The 17340-nt window shown below is 51.3% G+C and overlaps 1 protein-coding gene across 1 annotated transcript; it reads right to left on the reverse strand.

Annotated features, from left to right (window-relative positions):
• Nucleotides 1–1587: 1587 nt before the first annotated feature.
• CD79B (CD79b molecule) lies at nucleotides 1588–17340 on the reverse strand. The gene is made up of 6 exons (XM_005282890.4): nucleotides 17174–17340; nucleotides 14160–14201; nucleotides 10015–10326; nucleotides 5047–5165; nucleotides 3464–3505; nucleotides 1588–2422 (listed from the first exon to the last, which is right to left on the reverse strand). Exons 1-6 carry the CDS (start codon nucleotides 17265–17267, stop codon nucleotides 2324–2326), a joined length of 708 nt encoding a protein of 235 aa, XP_005282947.2. The 5' UTR covers nucleotides 17268–17340; the 3' UTR covers nucleotides 1588–2323.

The following is a 17340-nucleotide window of genomic DNA, read 5'->3' on the forward strand; positions in this document are numbered from 1 at the left end:
GTAGCAATGGCTCCCATGGAAAAGGCTCTTAGGAGAGCACAGAAGGGTGCTGAGCTCCCTTCAGTGAAACCAGGCACAAGCTTCTGAATCCACAGCTCTTTGGATTCCTTAGAGCCACAGTGAGGATTGGCTGTGGGCGGACGTGAGAAAACACAGCCGAGAATTTCCAGGCTGCCTCCAAATCCTACAGCTTCTTCCTGCAGATCCTCCCGAAGAGCGACCCTTTCCTGTCCTGCAGCTAGAATGCTCGGCAGCCTCCTCTCCACCTCCCTGGCCCCTGCCTGGTCCTCATACGGCCCATTCTGCTCCAATCACCTTCCTGTCCATTGCCCTGGCTGTGTCACACCCCTCTTTGCGACCCCCACTGGCTCCCCCTTGATCCATGCGTCTCACACACAAGCTTCTGGGCCTTACTTGTAAGGCGCTGCACAGCTTTGCCCTTCCCTCTGCTTGTGTAAAATGTCATCTCTTGCCACCTTCCACCTTGTCTACTTCCTTTGCTCTTCCACCAACACCAGCCGCTTCTTTGATGCGCCCATTGGCACTTCTGCAGCCTCTTCTGCGCTGCCCCTTGTGCAGGAAGCAACATCCCTGAACAGATCCCGCAAGCCCCTGCTGTGTCTCCCTTCAGATCCCTCCTCACTGCTGCTGGCAGCCGATGGCAAATGGGCCACAAGGGTTGGCAGGCGACCAGCGAGGATTGTATATTCTGATGACTGACCCCGCCCCCCCCCCGCCCTGTCCCAGGTCAGTGGTTTGGTCCATTTACTTCTTGTGTCTCGTTCTTTGGGGCAGGCACTGTCCTTTCCACGTGTCAGTACAGTGCCTAGTTCAACGAGGTCCTGATCCTGGCCATGGCTGCTGGGCCCTGCATGAATACAAGGCAGTGCTAGAGACCTCCTGGCTCACCCTGGCAGCAAAAACCTGTAGAAGCAGCTGCGAACAGGCCCAGCACCCCCTTCCCAGCCAGCCCCTCCGAAATCACTGGCATGGGCATGTGCATCCTTACTGGTGCAGTGTGGGGAACATCTGCTCTAATGTGTCTCATGAGAGCTCAGTGCCCATGACTGTATTTCGGTCCTTGCCTATACAGCCCCACCAGCCTGCATGGCACTTAACAGACACGCCCCTGCAGCAAAGAGCAGCTGCTCTAAATAGACCGTACAGGCAAACTTAAAGGGCCTGGGGAGGTGAGCGAGATGCAAAATTTTGCTGGTATAATTCCACCCAGTCAGATTTCTCCTCTTGCAAAGGAAGGTCCGTGCAGCAGAAACTGTGGCCTAAAGTGCTGCTTGGAGCAGGAAATTGGTGAATTTTAATTGACATTAAGCAGGCTTATTATTAGCACTGAAGGAATGTTCCATGCTCTGGTCCATGGAAAACCTCTTCTGGTGAGTGAGTTGATGTGAAATGATCTTTGGTGTTCCTTAGTACAGAACCTGCCTGAGATCCCAGCATCATGATAACAGCCCACGCACCTAGACAAGATGCTCAATGAGAGAGCCTCTGGACTATGCATCTCAGCCCCGCATTGTGCAGTAAGGAGCCAGTCTGACTCCGGGCGGTGGTAACGGGACGAGCAGGACACTGATTTATTGTGTTTATTAAAATTTTAAAAAGCAGTTGGACATTTTGATCCCACAGTTTCCACTCTTTGCTGGGACGCCCTAATTCACACTTGGTAGAACTTCATTCCCGCTGTGTAGCATCTTGCTACAAGGAGTCGTAATAACTTCACGTACAGTGTAAGGTTCAGTTCAACATGAGTAAAGTGATCACATTCCAGCCCTCTGTGAATGTGTCTCTCCTTCCTAGGCCCAGGGCCTCAGAGATGAAAGTGATTTGCTGCTTTAAACATAACAGGTTCTTTTAGCTGCCTAACCCAGGCTGAGGTTAACTCATTGTTTGCTGCCAGTTGGTGGCAGCTTGCTACTCATTCCTGTACATGCACCTAGGGGCTTGTGTGTTGAGATAATAACAGCAACTTCCAGGCTAAAATCATCTTGGCCAGCTCCCATCCAGACCTGGATACAGACTCAGAAAAGCAAGCACTGAATATACAACACCAAAAACTCAAGCAAGCTCTACTAATGGTTACGGGAGGCAGCTGCGTGCAGCAGGGAGGTGGGAGCTACTGGCAGCGTCCCATCATCTTGTTGCAGTTTGTGATGTTGCCCTGCCACACATGAGTCTGTAACAGCCACAGCCCATGGCAGGAAGCCAGGAATCCCATCCCCTCCAGCATCAGTGGGTAGCTCGCAGGCACAGCGGGTGCAAGAAGCTGTTCCACTAATGTAGGCAAGTCGCCTGGGTGCAGAGCCCCTCACTCCTGGCCCGGATGCTCCCCAATTGTCCACTTGGCTTTTACATCCCGCAGAGGTGCAATGTCTTCGTAGGTGGCTGTTTGTTCGATCTCTAAGCCCTGTGCAAAGAAGAGGGAGACTGAGGAGGAAACATTCCCAGGGACCCGGTTCGGCCCTGAGATACGCCCAGGTGCCTCCCTTGGCTCACCCGTTGCTGCACCAGCCGAGCTTAGGGCGGAATTGGGAATTCAGTGTGATGTTAGCTGGCAGAAGAGCTTTACCAAAGCTGACTCCTTGCCTCCAGCCCCAGCCCTCCCTCCCTCCCATCTCCAAGGCTGGCCTGGCCGTGCCGTCTTCAGGCTCATTCCCGGGGAGATAATGGATTGGTGCCTTTTTTGCTCCTTCATGATTTACAGAAAACCTGAAAGGGTTTGTTTGTTTCCCTCTGCTTATTTTAGACAGAAATTCAGGCCTTGTCTACCCTGGCAGACTCTGTGGATGACCGGAGAACTAGTGGCACTATGACTGACCAAAAGTCTGGGAGCTGCACCTGAGAGGGGCAAAGATTTCGTGGCAGGCTGTTTGAAGCGCTTAGTTTTGCATGGTTTTGTTAGTATTTATTTAACTCCAATACAGAGGCATGGGAAGTAGGGCTGTGTGGGATGATGCAGCATGCTCAGGTTTTGTGCCAGCCCCAGGGTCCCGCCTGGGGATAGGACCGGCTGCTGGCCCTGCATGCAGGGTCCTGGCTGCCAGCCCGGGGTCCCACTCAGCCACTGGCCCCATGCCTGGGGCTCCACACCCACCCCTAGCTGTGGCTCCAGCCTCCGCCGCTTTACCCCTGTCTGTGTCCCTCCCCTCCCGGAGCCAAAGCCCTGCTCCTGGCCCCAGCTCTAGGGGATGGTGGAGGGTGCAGACAGGGGTAAGCGGGGATGCAGCTCAGCACCCTCACTGCAAAAACTGTTCCAGCGCCACTTCTCCAATACACAACACACACTTGGGAGAAAGGACAACAGTCTTAAAGATCCACTCCTCCCCTTCAGCTCGCAATGTACATCTGAAACCCCCAACAAATGCCGCCCTGCCCAGCTCACAGCTTCAAAAATATTCCTATTATATTAACTATTATTAACCTAATTAACATGATATTGTTAACTTACCTCATAGGTATGGTCCTCATCAGAGCTGGCTTTGCCGTCACCCTAGCGGGAGGGGAGAAGCACAGGGTAAATGTAGTGATATTCCTTACCATGGTGTCCTACTATTTCTGGGCTCTTCCATGGGCTGCTACCAGAATGGCTGTGTCATTAAATGTTTCTCCCCAAAGTGTCCCAAGTGGGTGTAAAACCAGGGCATTGCCAAGCACTGCGTGATGGGGCAGCTGTGCCCTCGGGGGAATGGGGCCATCCAAGAACAGCCCTGCTCAGCATGGTGTGTGTGAATGGCCTGGGCGTGTCTCCTACTGCGATGTCCTGGATTTACGCTGAGTCCTTGGTGTAAACCAACCCAGGTTAAGCCATGCGATGCCCTCAGCACAACCCAGGCACCAGGGATAACAGTGAGCTGTCTGGGTGCCGGGGGCCTGCTTTCGCTCCCAGCCATGCCAGCCCCACCTCAGATCTAAGCCTGAGGTGTGCACCGTCAGTGCCCAGACTCCTGATGACAGTTTCCCTTGGAGGAGCCAGGAGACATCACTGAACCCCTATCAGAGGCGACATATGGGGGGGCATGCAGGGTCATGTGCCCCCCAGATTTGCTCACAGGGCTGAGCATGCTCAGTAACACTGCTGAAGCTGGCTGCCCTCATTCTGCCCCCCCCATCTCTGCCCTATCCCCACTAACCCACTAGACCCAGAGCTTCCCAGGGGAATTCCAGTTGCTTCCAGGGCTCCCCGGGGCTAAATGCTTTATTTCTCCAAGCAAAGGAAGATAAATGTTCCTCCCTGAGGCCTGGTCTACACTTAAAACTCAGGTCAACATAGCTGCGGTACTCTGGGGTGTGAAAAATCCACAGCCTCCGAGTGCCACAGTGGTGCCAAACTAACGCCCAGAGTAGCCGCAGCGAGGTCGATAGCAGACTGCTTCCATCATGCTAGTGACCGTCGCCCAGGGAGATAGAGTTCCTACCGCGATGGAAAATACGCTTCTGTCGCTGTGGTGTGCGTCTACACTACAGGCTTCCCGCGGTGTAGCTGGGAGCTGTAGCTCCTGTAGTGTAGACGTCCCTGGCCTACACCTTTCGACAGCCACGAGGGGCCACCAGGCTGAGGCAGTGCAACCCCTTGCTGTTCCTCCAGGCCTCTGGTGGGGCCCCGATGGCAATATCCCATATAACTCCCCCCTAACCACGAAGCAGTGGGTGGAAGGGACTAGCTATCCTCCATCTTTTGCATTGCCTCTGGGACCTAGCCCAGGTACCTTAGTTCTCAGAGGAGGCTGTCAGGAAGAGCCCATTGGCTGAATAGACACAATGGAAATGGAGCCTCTTGTGACACAGCTATTATCCCCCCCAGCGAAGGCAATACGCCTGCCCTGGTTCCAGGGCCATTAGCCCCCTGCCCCTTAGAAAATACAGGAGACTTCTCCCCATCCTCAGCACAGCTCAGGAGCTGGGAGCCTGGGATGACGGTGCCCAGACAGGTCTAGAAACATGGTCCCCCAACACGTCATGCTGAGACATTCCAAGATGCCTCGCATTGCAGGACGGTCAATGGTATTTCAGTAGGAGGCGCCCAATACTCACTCTCTCCAGGAGCAGGAGCATGGGGACGCTCACGAAGATGACCAGGAGAATGGACTGGATCATGATGATGACGTCTTTCACGCTGTTCCGTCTCTGGACCTGCTCAATGGTGCTGAAACCTACAAACAAGGCAACGGCAGGAAGGGGCACCTTAAACCCTTTGCAGTGCCTCTCCCAGACGGGAGGAGCAGGACCTGGCTGGAGTTTTGGTACAGAACAGCTGTAAGGGCCTAGGAGGAGGAACTTAGCGTGAAAGCGTTCTGCATGGAGTAGTGAGTGAACGGGTGAAAACAAACATTGATAAAGGGAATTCTTTTAAGAAAGAAAGAAAGAAAGAGAAAGAAAGATGCCTGCTTTGCTTTCACAACAGCCCCGTTTGCATCCCATGAGCATCACAGACTTGCTTTTTTGATGGAGGAAAAACCTCTCAGTTGATTCAAGAGCTTCCCTGACCTGCTGTTTGCTGTGACCTCCCATCGGCACCTCTTCTCTCCACCTCTCTGTGCTGCTGAAACTCTTTCCTACCTTAGGAGTAGTGATTCATCCCCTTTTCCATACTGGAACCCCTTGCCACCGTCCATCTAGCCCGGGCCACTAGCCTGCAATGTCACCTGCTATTGCGATTTTCTCACTAGTCTCATGATATTTGGTGCTAAATCTCAGCTCTGGAAGTCAGGTGAATACATGAGAGTGTCAGCTTTTGGGGGGTTTATGTTTGCTTGGTTTGTTTTTAAAAGTAAGTACATGCCCTCCCGGTCATGGATAAAAGCTTGAAGACATGAACCCTAGAGTCCAGACCCAGAAGGGAAATAAAGAGAACCCCAGTTTAAAATCTCAGTGTTTTAAGCCCATCTCGTGATCTGTGGGCATGGCAGATGATCTGTGAGTACTGAGGGCTGGCCAGCTCCATGGGCCCTGCTCTGGGGATGGGGAACGTCTCCCTGAAATGCTGCCCAGACAGCAAAGCAAGCAGCCTCCCCATGCCACACAGAGTGGGCTTGCAAGTGGAAGGGCCTTGTCAGCACCACCTCATGGGCACCCAGGTCATGGGTCACTCAGGGCAGCAAACAGCCCATTCTGAACATGACGTGCTCAGAAGGTGACAAGTGCAAGGTGTCCAAACAACATTTCCTGGCCTTCCAGGTGAGCCCGATGGTATCTGCACCAGAGACCTGGCACCAACACAAAGCAGGCGCTGTCCCCTCGACACAGTGCTACTCCCACGTGTGTGTGACGGAGCCCAGAGCAGCACTACGGAGATATACAACGCAGTGTGAGTGACTGGAGGCAGTCACAGAGCCATTGGCCAGGAGAGCTGGGGTTCCCTGTTACCTGGGTAACTGATAGGTCTCAAAATGTAACTGTGAACAGGGAATCAGCATTGAGCAGGTGTGTTTCCATCAGAGTCCTGCAGGAATTGGTTCTTGGCCCTACACTAATTACCATGACATTATTAATGACCCGGAAGAAAACATAAAATCATCACTGATCATGTTTGAGATGACACGGGGAGTGGTAAATAATGAAGGGGACAGGGCACTGATTCAGCGCAGTCTGGATCACTTGGTAAGCTGGGCACATGCAAACCATGTGCATTTTAATACAGCTAAATGTAAATGTGCACATCTAAGAACAAAGAATGCCAGCCATACTTATAGGATGGGGAAGGGGGCTACCCTGGGAAGCAGGGACTCTGGAAAAGGTTTGAGGGCGTGGTGGTTAATCAGCTAAACATGAACTCCCAGTGTGACACTGTGGCCAAAAGAGCTAATGTGATCCTGGGATGTATAAACCAGGTAATTCTGAGTAGCGGAAGAGAGGTTATTTTACCTCCATATTTGGCACTGGTGCAACCACTGCTGGGATACCATGTCCAGTTCTGGTGTTCACAATTCCAGAAGGATGATGATACATTGGAGAGGGTTCAGAGAGGAGCCATGAGAATGATTAAAGGTTTTGAAAACCTGCCTTGTAGCGATAGACTCAAGAAGCCCAATCTATGTAGCTTAACAAAGAGAAGGTTCAGGGATGACTTGATCACAGTCTGTAAGTACCTACATGGGGAACAAATGCTTGGTAATAGTCAATCTAGGAAAGAAAAGTCTAACATGATCCAATGGGTGGAAGTTGAAGCTAGACAGATTCAGCCTGGAAATAAGGTACACATTTTTAACATTAACCATTGGAACAACCTACCAAGGGTCATGGTCATCACTGGCAGCTTTTAAATCAGGATTGGATGTTTTTCTACAAGATCTGCTCTAGGAGTTATTTGGGGGCAGTACTCTGGCCTGTGTTATGTGGTAGGTCAGACTGGATGATCACAGTGGTCCCTTTTGGCCTGGGGAATCTATTCATTTCTGTATTGTGGGAGTGCCTAGCTGGTTGGTGCGAATGACAGGAGCTGACCCCAGTTCTCTGTGATAAAAATATGGCAATCAAGTTAAAAGCTAGGGTGTATAAACATTGTAATTCAACCCATCCTAATGTACAGGACAGAGACTTGGCCAACTACGGGGAAGGCGATCAGTATGTTCTCTACCACAGGAATGAAGATGTTGAGATGGTTAAATGGATGGACTTGCTATGATAGGAAATGGAATGAGGTTGTGAGGGGCCTAATGCGGATTGCCCCAATTGAGGACAAGTTGCTGGAGGCTAGGGTATGTTGGTGTGGTTGTGTCCAGTGGAGACCTGGGAGTGCTTCTGGTAGGATGACCCTTTCAGTGATTGTGGATGAAAGACGAGCAAGGAAGAGGCCAAAGACTAGGTACGTGGAGCAGATATCAACAGATGTTAGAGACACCAATTTGCACAATAGCCAGCCGTACAATCACGAGTTTTGGAAGAAGGCTATAAAAGTCCCCAACCCCAAATAGGGAAGTGGCAAGAAAGAGGAAGAAGATTGTGGTAGCACCTGGGATCAGGACCCCACTGTGCAAGGCGCTGAACAAACACAGAACAGAGGGATGGTCCCTGCCCTAAAGAACTTACAGTATGGGGGACGTGCCAGCAATGGTACTTGCCCCATTGAACTGCAGGGATGCCTGGCACCTTCGTTCTCCAGCCTGTTCTCAGTTAGACACCTGGTGCTCCAGGCTGAACGTCCTCAGGTTGGTAGGTGTCAGTTAGACATGCAGTGTGAGTATTTACACCCGTAATGCGAGTTCTCTGAGCTTCTTGTATTTTACAGTGTGAAAAGGGACTTTTTTACACAACCTTTCTGGAATGATAATATTCTTATCATTTCCTGGGTACCCTGGGACTGCGCTCATGGGCCTCATTCCTGCTTGGCCCCATTGTGCAGGGTGCTGTACAGAAATAGAGGCAGACACAGTCCTTGCCCCGAACAGCTGAGAGTCTCAGCAATGGTTTGCTCATTTGTTCCTGTGTTTCATAGCTTTCAGCACACAGATTCATAGAGTCACATACATCCATAGATTTTAAGGCCAGGAAAGGCCATTAGATCCTCTAGTCTGCCCTCTTGCATAATACAAGCCAGACAAACTCACCCATGGATTCCTGCATCTAGCCCAATGGCTTGTGGTTGAACTAGAGTGTATTCTGAAGGGGAGAGAAATGAGAGCTGAAATAAGTCAGAAACCACACGAAGAACCTTGGGGGCAAAATTGCCACACTGGGAATGGCTGAAGGCCCAAATGGTCCCTTTTATTAATCAGGATTGGGAAAAGCCTAATGTCTTACTGAAATTCAACCCCCCCCTGACATACCCGGCGTCAGAAGACAGGGCTCCTTTGCTGCTGGGATCTGGGCCACAGCCCCTTCTTGCTGCATGGCCGCTAATGTGTTCAGGGGGTTCTGTATTGCTGGGTCAATGGGTCAGACTGGGATTTTCAAAGCATCATCATTAAGGCTAAGATTTTGTCATGGCTATTTTTAGTAAAAAAGCCCGTGACCTGTCCATGACTTTTACTAAAAACAGCCATGACAAAATGGAGAGCTCAGCTGCGGGGTCCCCACACTGCGTGCAGCGGCGAGGCAGCTGTGGGGACAATGGTGCTGGAACGCTTTTTAGAGTGGGGCTGCTGAAAGCCAGCAAAACTAGCCCCAAACTTCTTATCTGCCAGAGCTGAGGCCAGGAGCAGGGCTGTGTCTCTAGGAGGGGAGGGGGGACACAGACAGGGATAAGGGGGCTGAGGCTGGCAGCAGGTGCGGGGCCAGTAGCAGAGCCCTGTGTGTGGGACCGGCAGCCGGGACCCCGCATGTGTGGCTGAGAGAGGGGCCGACAGCTGGGACCCTGCGTGCGGGGCCAGGAGTGGGATGGCAGGATTCCGTGTGCAGGGCCGGCGCTGGGTTGGCAGCCCAGGACCCGTAGGCATGGGGCCAGCAGCCATGATGCGGGACCCCGCGTGCGTGGCCGGGAGAGGGGCCAGTAGCTGGGACACCATGTGTACAGCCGGCAGCCGAGACCCTGCATAAAACCTGGGGGTGCTGCAGCACCCCCCGCACCCCTACTTCCCGCACCTATGTGCGGGGGCCACTTGGAGCTCCAGGGTCTCCTCTGCCACCTGCGGCGGTCAGGAGCTGCGAGAGTACCCCACAGCTCCCAGCCGCCATGGGCTGAAGTCACGGAAGTCACCGGAAGTCACGGATTCTCTGTGACTTCGTCGACCTCTATAAAATAATCATAGCCTTAATCATAAGGGATCCCACTGGAGTGGGAGCTAGATGCCAACATCCCTTTGGTGCCTTTGAAAATCCCACCCAAAGGTTTTAAGTAGAAAACTTGAAAAAATCCATATGAGATAGGTAGGTAGGTAGGTAGGTAGATAGATAGATAGATGTGTATGTGTGGGGACAGAGGGACAGATGGGTGTGTATGGGGACAGATAGATAGATGGGTGTGTATGGGGACAGATAGATAGATGGGTGTGTATGGGGACAGATGGACAAATAGATAGATGGGTGTGTCTGGGGTTAGAGAGAGACAGCGATAGCACATCTCACCTATTACTCTCAGTTCACTCCCACACGTGCGTATCCGTCCCGGATCACGAGCCAGGCTCTTATTAGCACACAAGTAAATACCGTTGTCTTCAGGCTGGATTTTGCTGAAGATGATCATTACAAACGACACATTCCTCTCCTCGTACACCCTCGGGCCATTCACATCTATCACCCGAGGGGTTTTGTCCTGTCCAGTCATTTTGTACCACTGCACATCGTTTGAGTTGCGGGAATGGCAGATGAAGTGAACTTGGGTGTTCTTCTTGGCAGCTATGTAACGAGGGTGCTGCCAGAAGTTTGAACAGAACATATCTGAGGAGGAGACAAAACCAGGCCAGGAGGGTAAATTGATAACACTGCATCTTATTAGCTCCTCCAGTTCTTCCCTGTGATGCCTGTGGGCTAATAGGGATCATCCCAGGGGTACTAATGCAGCATGCTTCCTGGCAAATGACTGGCAAACGCTCACCGAATGCAGAAATGTAGGTTGACATAAATTGCAATAAGAAGGACTACAATGCTGTGCGTGTGCAAACTGCGGCTTTGCTCCTGTGTGCACCAAGCACAGCCCCAGCTTCTGGGCGTGCACCAGGCACAGGGCATGTGCCAAAGCTCGTCAGTGCTCATGGAAGTTAGGGCCTTAAATGCCACGCAAGTCAAGATGTGCATAAGGTTCTCCCAAGACCACGCTGTGACTCCCCCACACCACACGTACCGCTGCTATTACACTGCACAGCACCATTACAAAGTTTCAACGGAAAATTTTTGACCAGTTCTACTTTTAATTATTTAAAGTTTGCACAGCCGTTACATTTCTATGAAGTGACGAAGAAATACACCTTACCCTGATATAATGCGACCCGATATAACACGAATTCGGATAGAACGCGGTAAAGCCGCACTCCGGGGGGGCGGGGCTGCGCCCTCCGGTGGATCAAAGCAAGTTCGATATAACGCGGTTTCACCTATAATGCGGTAAGATTTTTTGGCTCCCGAGGATAGCGTTATATCGGGGTAGAGGTGTATCTCCATTCTGTGCTTATTCCAAAGCCATTCATAGGAATTTTGAGCAGTTAAATATACTAAATTGCTGAGTTACATATACACAGTATTGTATTTGTATTCAATTATTCCTTATAAGTAGCATTTAATTCAGCTGCTTCAGAAAATCGTGACTAACCACTACTCCTTTGTAACACTCAAGGAGGCTTTTCCTCTCTAATGCAAGCTGCTTGCAGTTGCTAATTTAGTTATTTGATTTTATCGATTCCCAAGTTATTCCTGCCTTTCATAATTATAAAACAACAAATAATTTGGAAAAGACAGAAAATCAAATAGCTAAATTAGTAACTGCGAGCAGCTTACATTAGAGAGGAAAAACCTCTATTACTAGCACCTGTGATATCTCACAGCACACTAGCAACAGAACAAAGCTTAAGCCTTAAAGAGTGTCAAAGGAAAAGCACCGTAGCGTTATGCTTATCGTCAGTAGACTTAGCTCAGTTCTCCAGTATGCAATGTGTCTCATTACAATGAGGGGCACTGAGCTACTTTAAGGTTCCTTTGGTGCAAAATACCATCATCTCGAACCCAAGTCATTAAAATGTGCACTGTAGTTCCCTTTGATGATCCACAAATGGCGCTAGAACAGTCTGTCAGATCTCGCTCCCAGCATTCCTGTCTCACAAGCAGCTCTGCATCTTTTGAAGACGTTTCGGTCCCCCAGGCCAGTTCCCAGACTGACTGGGACTGCAGCGTTTATTTTCTCTGAGGAGAGGAACCACAGGAAACACTGGTATATGAACTGGCCCTAGTGCTTTTATTATAATCATTGTTATTGATTTGCATTGTGGCAGTGCTCAGTCGTAGGGCTGCATGGCACCAGGTGTTACTGTACCAACACAGAACAAAGAGCTGGGTCTCTAGTTCTTACAGTAGGTATCTGCCCTCCCCAGCCAGGCTGGCTCTGGGATCAACACCCTGGGAAAAGTCCAGTCATGTCTCCCTTGCCAGTCACATAACTGACCTCCTGTAGCCAGCTTGTGCAGTGGTGCTGTGCAGATAAGACTCTAACTCTGCTTGTGTAACTCATGTGGCCGGTAGTTACACAGCTCCCCTCACTGTGTTTTATTGTAGCACCTAGAAGCCCCAGTCATGGCCCTGCTGGGCACTGCACAAACCCAGAGCAAATCACTAATAGATCTTAGCCTCCCAGCACCCCTGAGCTGGGGACTCTTACCCCCATTTTACACAGGGGCAGCTCAGGTGCGAGGCAAGTCAAGTGACTTGCCTGAGGTCATACAGGAGGCCATTAGCTGATATGGGAACTGAAGGGAGATTTTCTATACCCCAGTCTGTTAGACCATTTCCCCCTCCCTACTCCACATGCAGAGAGCCAGACAGCCCAGGGTTTGTTGTCCTCCATGCTGCTCTGTGTGCATGTCCCCCGGGCACTCTGGGAGAGCTGCCCTGACTTCCCCAGCATGCACTGGTACAAACATTGGTCAGCAGCATGGTAGATGTAGACTCATGAATGCAGCTGTGTTATCTCTTGTCTGCATGGGAAGGTTGCACTGATTTAAGCTAAGGAGTGAATTTAAACCAATTAAGTAAAACCAATGCAAACCCCTGTGTAGACATCCTTATTTTGGTAAAGCCGCTTTTTTCAGCTTAGCTTAAGTCTATGAGGAACAGATTTAAGCTAAAGCAAAATAAGCCATTCCCTTAAATTGAAATAAGAGCATTCACACAGGGGGTTGCATGGATTTAATTAAATTGGATTAAGAACAGATTTAAGTTAAATAGTTGCAACTTTCCCATGTAAACAAGGTCTCAGCAAAACCAGTTCAGATACAAATGTCTTCTGTGGTTCCCCTCCTCTGAGGAAATGGCAAATTCTGTAGCCAAAGTCCACATATGACCAACAAGTGGAGCTGAAGAGACTGAAATATGAGGGGAAATATGCAAATTTTACAGAGGCTGGGAATTGCTTTCACATTATTAGGTAGGGTTACCATACGTCTGGATTTTCCCGGACATGTCCGGCTTTTTGGGCTCCAAATTCCCGTCCGGGGGGAAATCCCAAAAAGCCGGACATGTCCGGGAAAATCGGGACATGCGGGGCCGGCGGTGCTGGGCCGGGGGCTGGGCCGGGGGCCGGCGGTGCCGAGCGCCGGGGGCCGGCGGTGCCGAGCGCCGGGGGCCGGGGGCGCCGGGGGCCGGCGGGGCCGGGGGGTGCTGAGCGGGCCGGGGGTGCTTGGCCGGGGGCTGGGGGGTGCTGAGCGGGCCGGGGACTGGCAGTGCTGGGCGGGCCGGGGGTGCTCGGCCGGGGGCCGGGCCCGGGGCCGGCACCCCAGGGCCCGAGCCGACCCAGGCTGGAGATGCCGGGGGGGCCCGACTGGGCCGCGCCTCCTCCCCCCACACCCCCCTTACCTGCTTCAGGCTTCCCGCGAATCAAATGTTCGCGGGAAGCAGGGGAGGGGGCCCCGTGGAGTGTTCTCCTTTTGGAGGCTCAAAATATGGTAACCCTATATTAGGGCTATTCGAAAAGGAGCATATTGATTATAAATTGTTAATAGAGAAATGGGTAGTGGTTTGGGTTATAAGTTTTTGCAACAGCTTAAGCATTAAATATATTTAAGAATGAAATAGGTAATTTACCATAATGGGAAAGAGACAGGCAGTAGCTAGGAACCTCAGCTAACTCATCCTCTCAAAATATATGGTTTTCATGTAGTGTTGTAGCAGTCATTTGTGGTATTTTAAAATCACTTTTATCCTTACTAATTCTATTTGATTGGCTGCTTTTCTGTCCTGTAGTTTGCAGCATTTCATCTTTTTCACCAGCCTGCCGCAATGTCATCACTCTGTTGCAGAACAGAGTAAAAGAGATCCAGCCAATAACAAATCAGCACTCCAATGGAAGATCTGGCCCTCAGGGTCTACCAGGTGGCTGCAGCTGGGGACTAGAGGTTGGAGCCACCAGCTGAGTTTCAGCTTTAGAGAATTTTCACTGGGACACTCATTTTCTCTTAATCTTGCTGTATTTTCAGTGGGGGAGGAGGCACCTGAGAGATGCACTAGGCAAAACACAAGCATCACAAAGGAGGGGATTCACTGTAACAGTATTATACAGCTGTACTGACCTGACTTCTGCAGGGTGGTGTTTCTTGAGGCTGAGATCTCACCTGAAAGACAGGAGAAGAACAGAAAAAGCAGCTCAGAGCTGGTGTAGTACAGAAAGGTCTCTCTGGAAACACTCAACAAGCAGCCTCCACCGCCAGATAAACCCAGGCTCAGCAGGGCCCATACAAGTCACTGGCATTTGGAGGCTCAAGGGGCTATGGGAGCCAGGGTCTGACTCTCCCAGACATTCTGGCTCTAACCTTCCTCCGCAGCAGCAGGCAGCGTGGGCTGGGGGACGTGTCTGGGGCTGAGGGTCAGGTGGGCTCCAGTACTGACTCACTGGCTGGCGGAATGGGACAGTCCTTCAGCAGGTGCCCTGAGCATTAACTGTCTAACTCCTGTGAGCACACACTGCAGCTGGGGTGGGCTGCTCCAGTCCTCTGTCACACAGCTGAGACTCAGGGCGGGAGGCAGGCTGGGCCAGTGGTTAGAGTGCTAGCCAAGCCTGGGGCTTGAGTGAACTCAGGACTGCACTGTGCTGAGGTTGAAACAGGCCGCTTAGCGGGGTGGTTTAGCCACTAGCCTGGGACTTTGGAGACTGGGGGCCATCTCCTGCGCTGCTACAGACTGTGTGAACTTGGGCAAGGCACTGAGTCTGTCTGGGCCTTGGTTCCCCAGCTGTAAACCAGGGCCGAGAGCCCTTTCCCCCAGGGGGGTTTTGGTTTTTTTTGTTTTGTTTTAATGGAGATATCCCATCTCCTAGAACTGGAAGGGACCTTGTTGAAAGGTCACTGAGTCCAACCCCCTGCCTTCACCAAGTACTAATTTTGCCCTAGATCCCTAAGTGGCCCCCCTTAAGGATTGAACTCACAACCCTGGGTTTAGCAGGCCAATGCTCAAACCACTGAGCTATACCTCAGTGAGGATAAAGCCATTAACACGTGAGCCCAGCGAAGCACCCCACCTCACTAGCTGCTCTAGAGTCCGGCCCCAGCATTACAAAAAGCAACTTTAACAGACTTGTCAAGATAAATGGAGCCCATAGGGCAGGAAGTGCCTGGTCTCCCTGCTGTGACCCTCACCCCACACCCTACATGGGGCCACTCACAGAGTTAATCCAAATTAATTTCTACAGTGAATTAGTTAAACCATATTTAATCCCTGTGTGAACACTCTTATTCAGAATGAAAGTGGCCTGAATTTGGTTTAGCTTAATTGACTTGGAAGTACAGACTCGGTTCTTTGGGGCCCAGGCCAAGTCTCTCTATTGGGTGTGCAAAGTGCTAATGCCCTGGCGGGAATTGTGTAAACAAATCATTAACATGGCTGTGTCCCCCAAGAGGGCCTGGCCTGGGACTGGAACGCAGGGTATGGCTACACTGGGATAAAAGACCCAGAGCACGGCTGCGGCTGGCCCAGGTCAGCTGACTCGGGCTCATGGGGCTCTGGCTGTGGGGTTAGAAAATGCAGCGTAGGAGTTTGGGCTCCAGCCCGAGCTGGAATGTCTACACTGCTATTTTTAGCCCCACAGTCCTAGCCTGAATCAACTGCCCTGGACTCGGAGCCATGGGTTTTTATCACTGTGTAGACGCACCCTTAGACTCTAAGCAGCATTTGTGCCCCTACATCAGCAACTCCCAAAGTAGCCCACAACTCTCCTCCCTAGCCAGGCACCTCTGCCCCGCAACCTGAGCTAGCCAGCCCCAACCCAGCATCTCCCCTGACATCCTGCAGCGGCTGCACCACTTCCCCAGTGGGGCAGATGGGCAGGAAGCGCTGTCCTGTTTACTGACTCGCTCCAGTGCACAGCTCACTCCTTTGCTATTTCTATGAAAATTGATCTGGGTGGTCAGGTGCAACCTGACATGTAGCTTTACTCTGTGGTTGTCTGCCAGCCCCTCGCCCATTCGGGCTGTGGTAATAACAATTCAGAGTAATGGTTTAATCATAGAAAGTGAATGTTGACACTCTATAGCTGTGCCCCTGCTGTTCACCTTGTTTGTGAAAGTTTGTACGAGCGGACGCCTCTGTGTATTAATGTTCCCGAACCACCTGTCATCTCCTCCTTCCGTGGGAAGAGAGGGGCTTCCAGTTAATTTAAGCAACAGCTGCCCAGTGCTCATGCACTGCTACTCCAGTTTTCTACCAGCAAGAGCTCAATACACCAGTCACATTGGCCAGCAAGTTGTAGCTGCCCAGCATTTCCCTTTAACCAGCACAGCCCTGGAGGGGCTCCGGCGATATGAACAAGGGAAATGTTACATTGTCTACTTAGCAAGGTTCCCAAGAAACACTCGGCAGGGTCTCACTTCTCTTACCTGGCTCCCATCACTGCAGCATCTGAATATCCCCCAAGCTTCGATGGCTCTAGCCTCCACCCTGGGAAGCAGGCCAGGGCTCCAAAGCCCTTGTTCAGAACTCACAGAGACAGGACATAACTTGGCCAAGGACATGCAGGATGCCTGTAGCACAGCAGGGAATTGAAGCAGGGTCTCACACATCCTAAGCCAGGGATCTAAACCATGGCACCAGCCTTCTCTCTGCTGGGTGGTTGTTTCGTGGGTTAGAACTGCAGAGCCCAACAGTGAAAACGCCACTGTCGCCTTAGTGAGCAAAGGGCTGAAACCAAGCAGAGCCTGGACATGCCAAGGGCATCACCTAGGCTAGTGATTACTTTCCCTGGGGTCCCACCATGTTGGGCAGCCCTGAGGCCAGAGTTCCTGTCTTGCTGCATATGCTGTGAAATCCAGGTCCTGCCTTCACGGGAAAAGTTTGCTGTGTGCAAACGGATGCTGAAATGATTTGAAAGATGAAAGGCGTTGGGGTTAAAAAGCTTAGAAACAAGTGAGTGACAGCTGAGATCCCGTTTCCGGGTGAAGTTCTTTAGCGTTCCAACCCAGGACCAGGTGCAATGGGAGAGATTTCAATACTCTGTTGGCAGAATCCACATTTAGGACTAATTCCCATAAAGAGTTAATGCCGACTGCACCAGCTGATAGCCCCGGTAAGATTAAAGAACCTGTGAAAACCCTACCTGAGATCAGGACTAACAGGCAGAGCTGCGTGCGGAGAGCTGCCAGACTCTTGCAAAGGGAAGCCATTTCTGAGATAAAATGGCAGGAAAACATCAACGCCCCGGCCTTGCGCTGCGGCTGCAGAAATGCGGCGAACTCTCCAACTGGCTTCGTCTTTAGTGCTAAA

The sequence above is a fragment of the Chrysemys picta genome, chromosome 24 (assembly GCF_011386835.1).
Source record: "Chrysemys picta bellii isolate R12L10 chromosome 24, ASM1138683v2, whole genome shotgun sequence".
In the NCBI taxonomy this organism is placed as follows: Eukaryota; Metazoa; Chordata; order Testudines; family Emydidae; genus Chrysemys; species Chrysemys picta.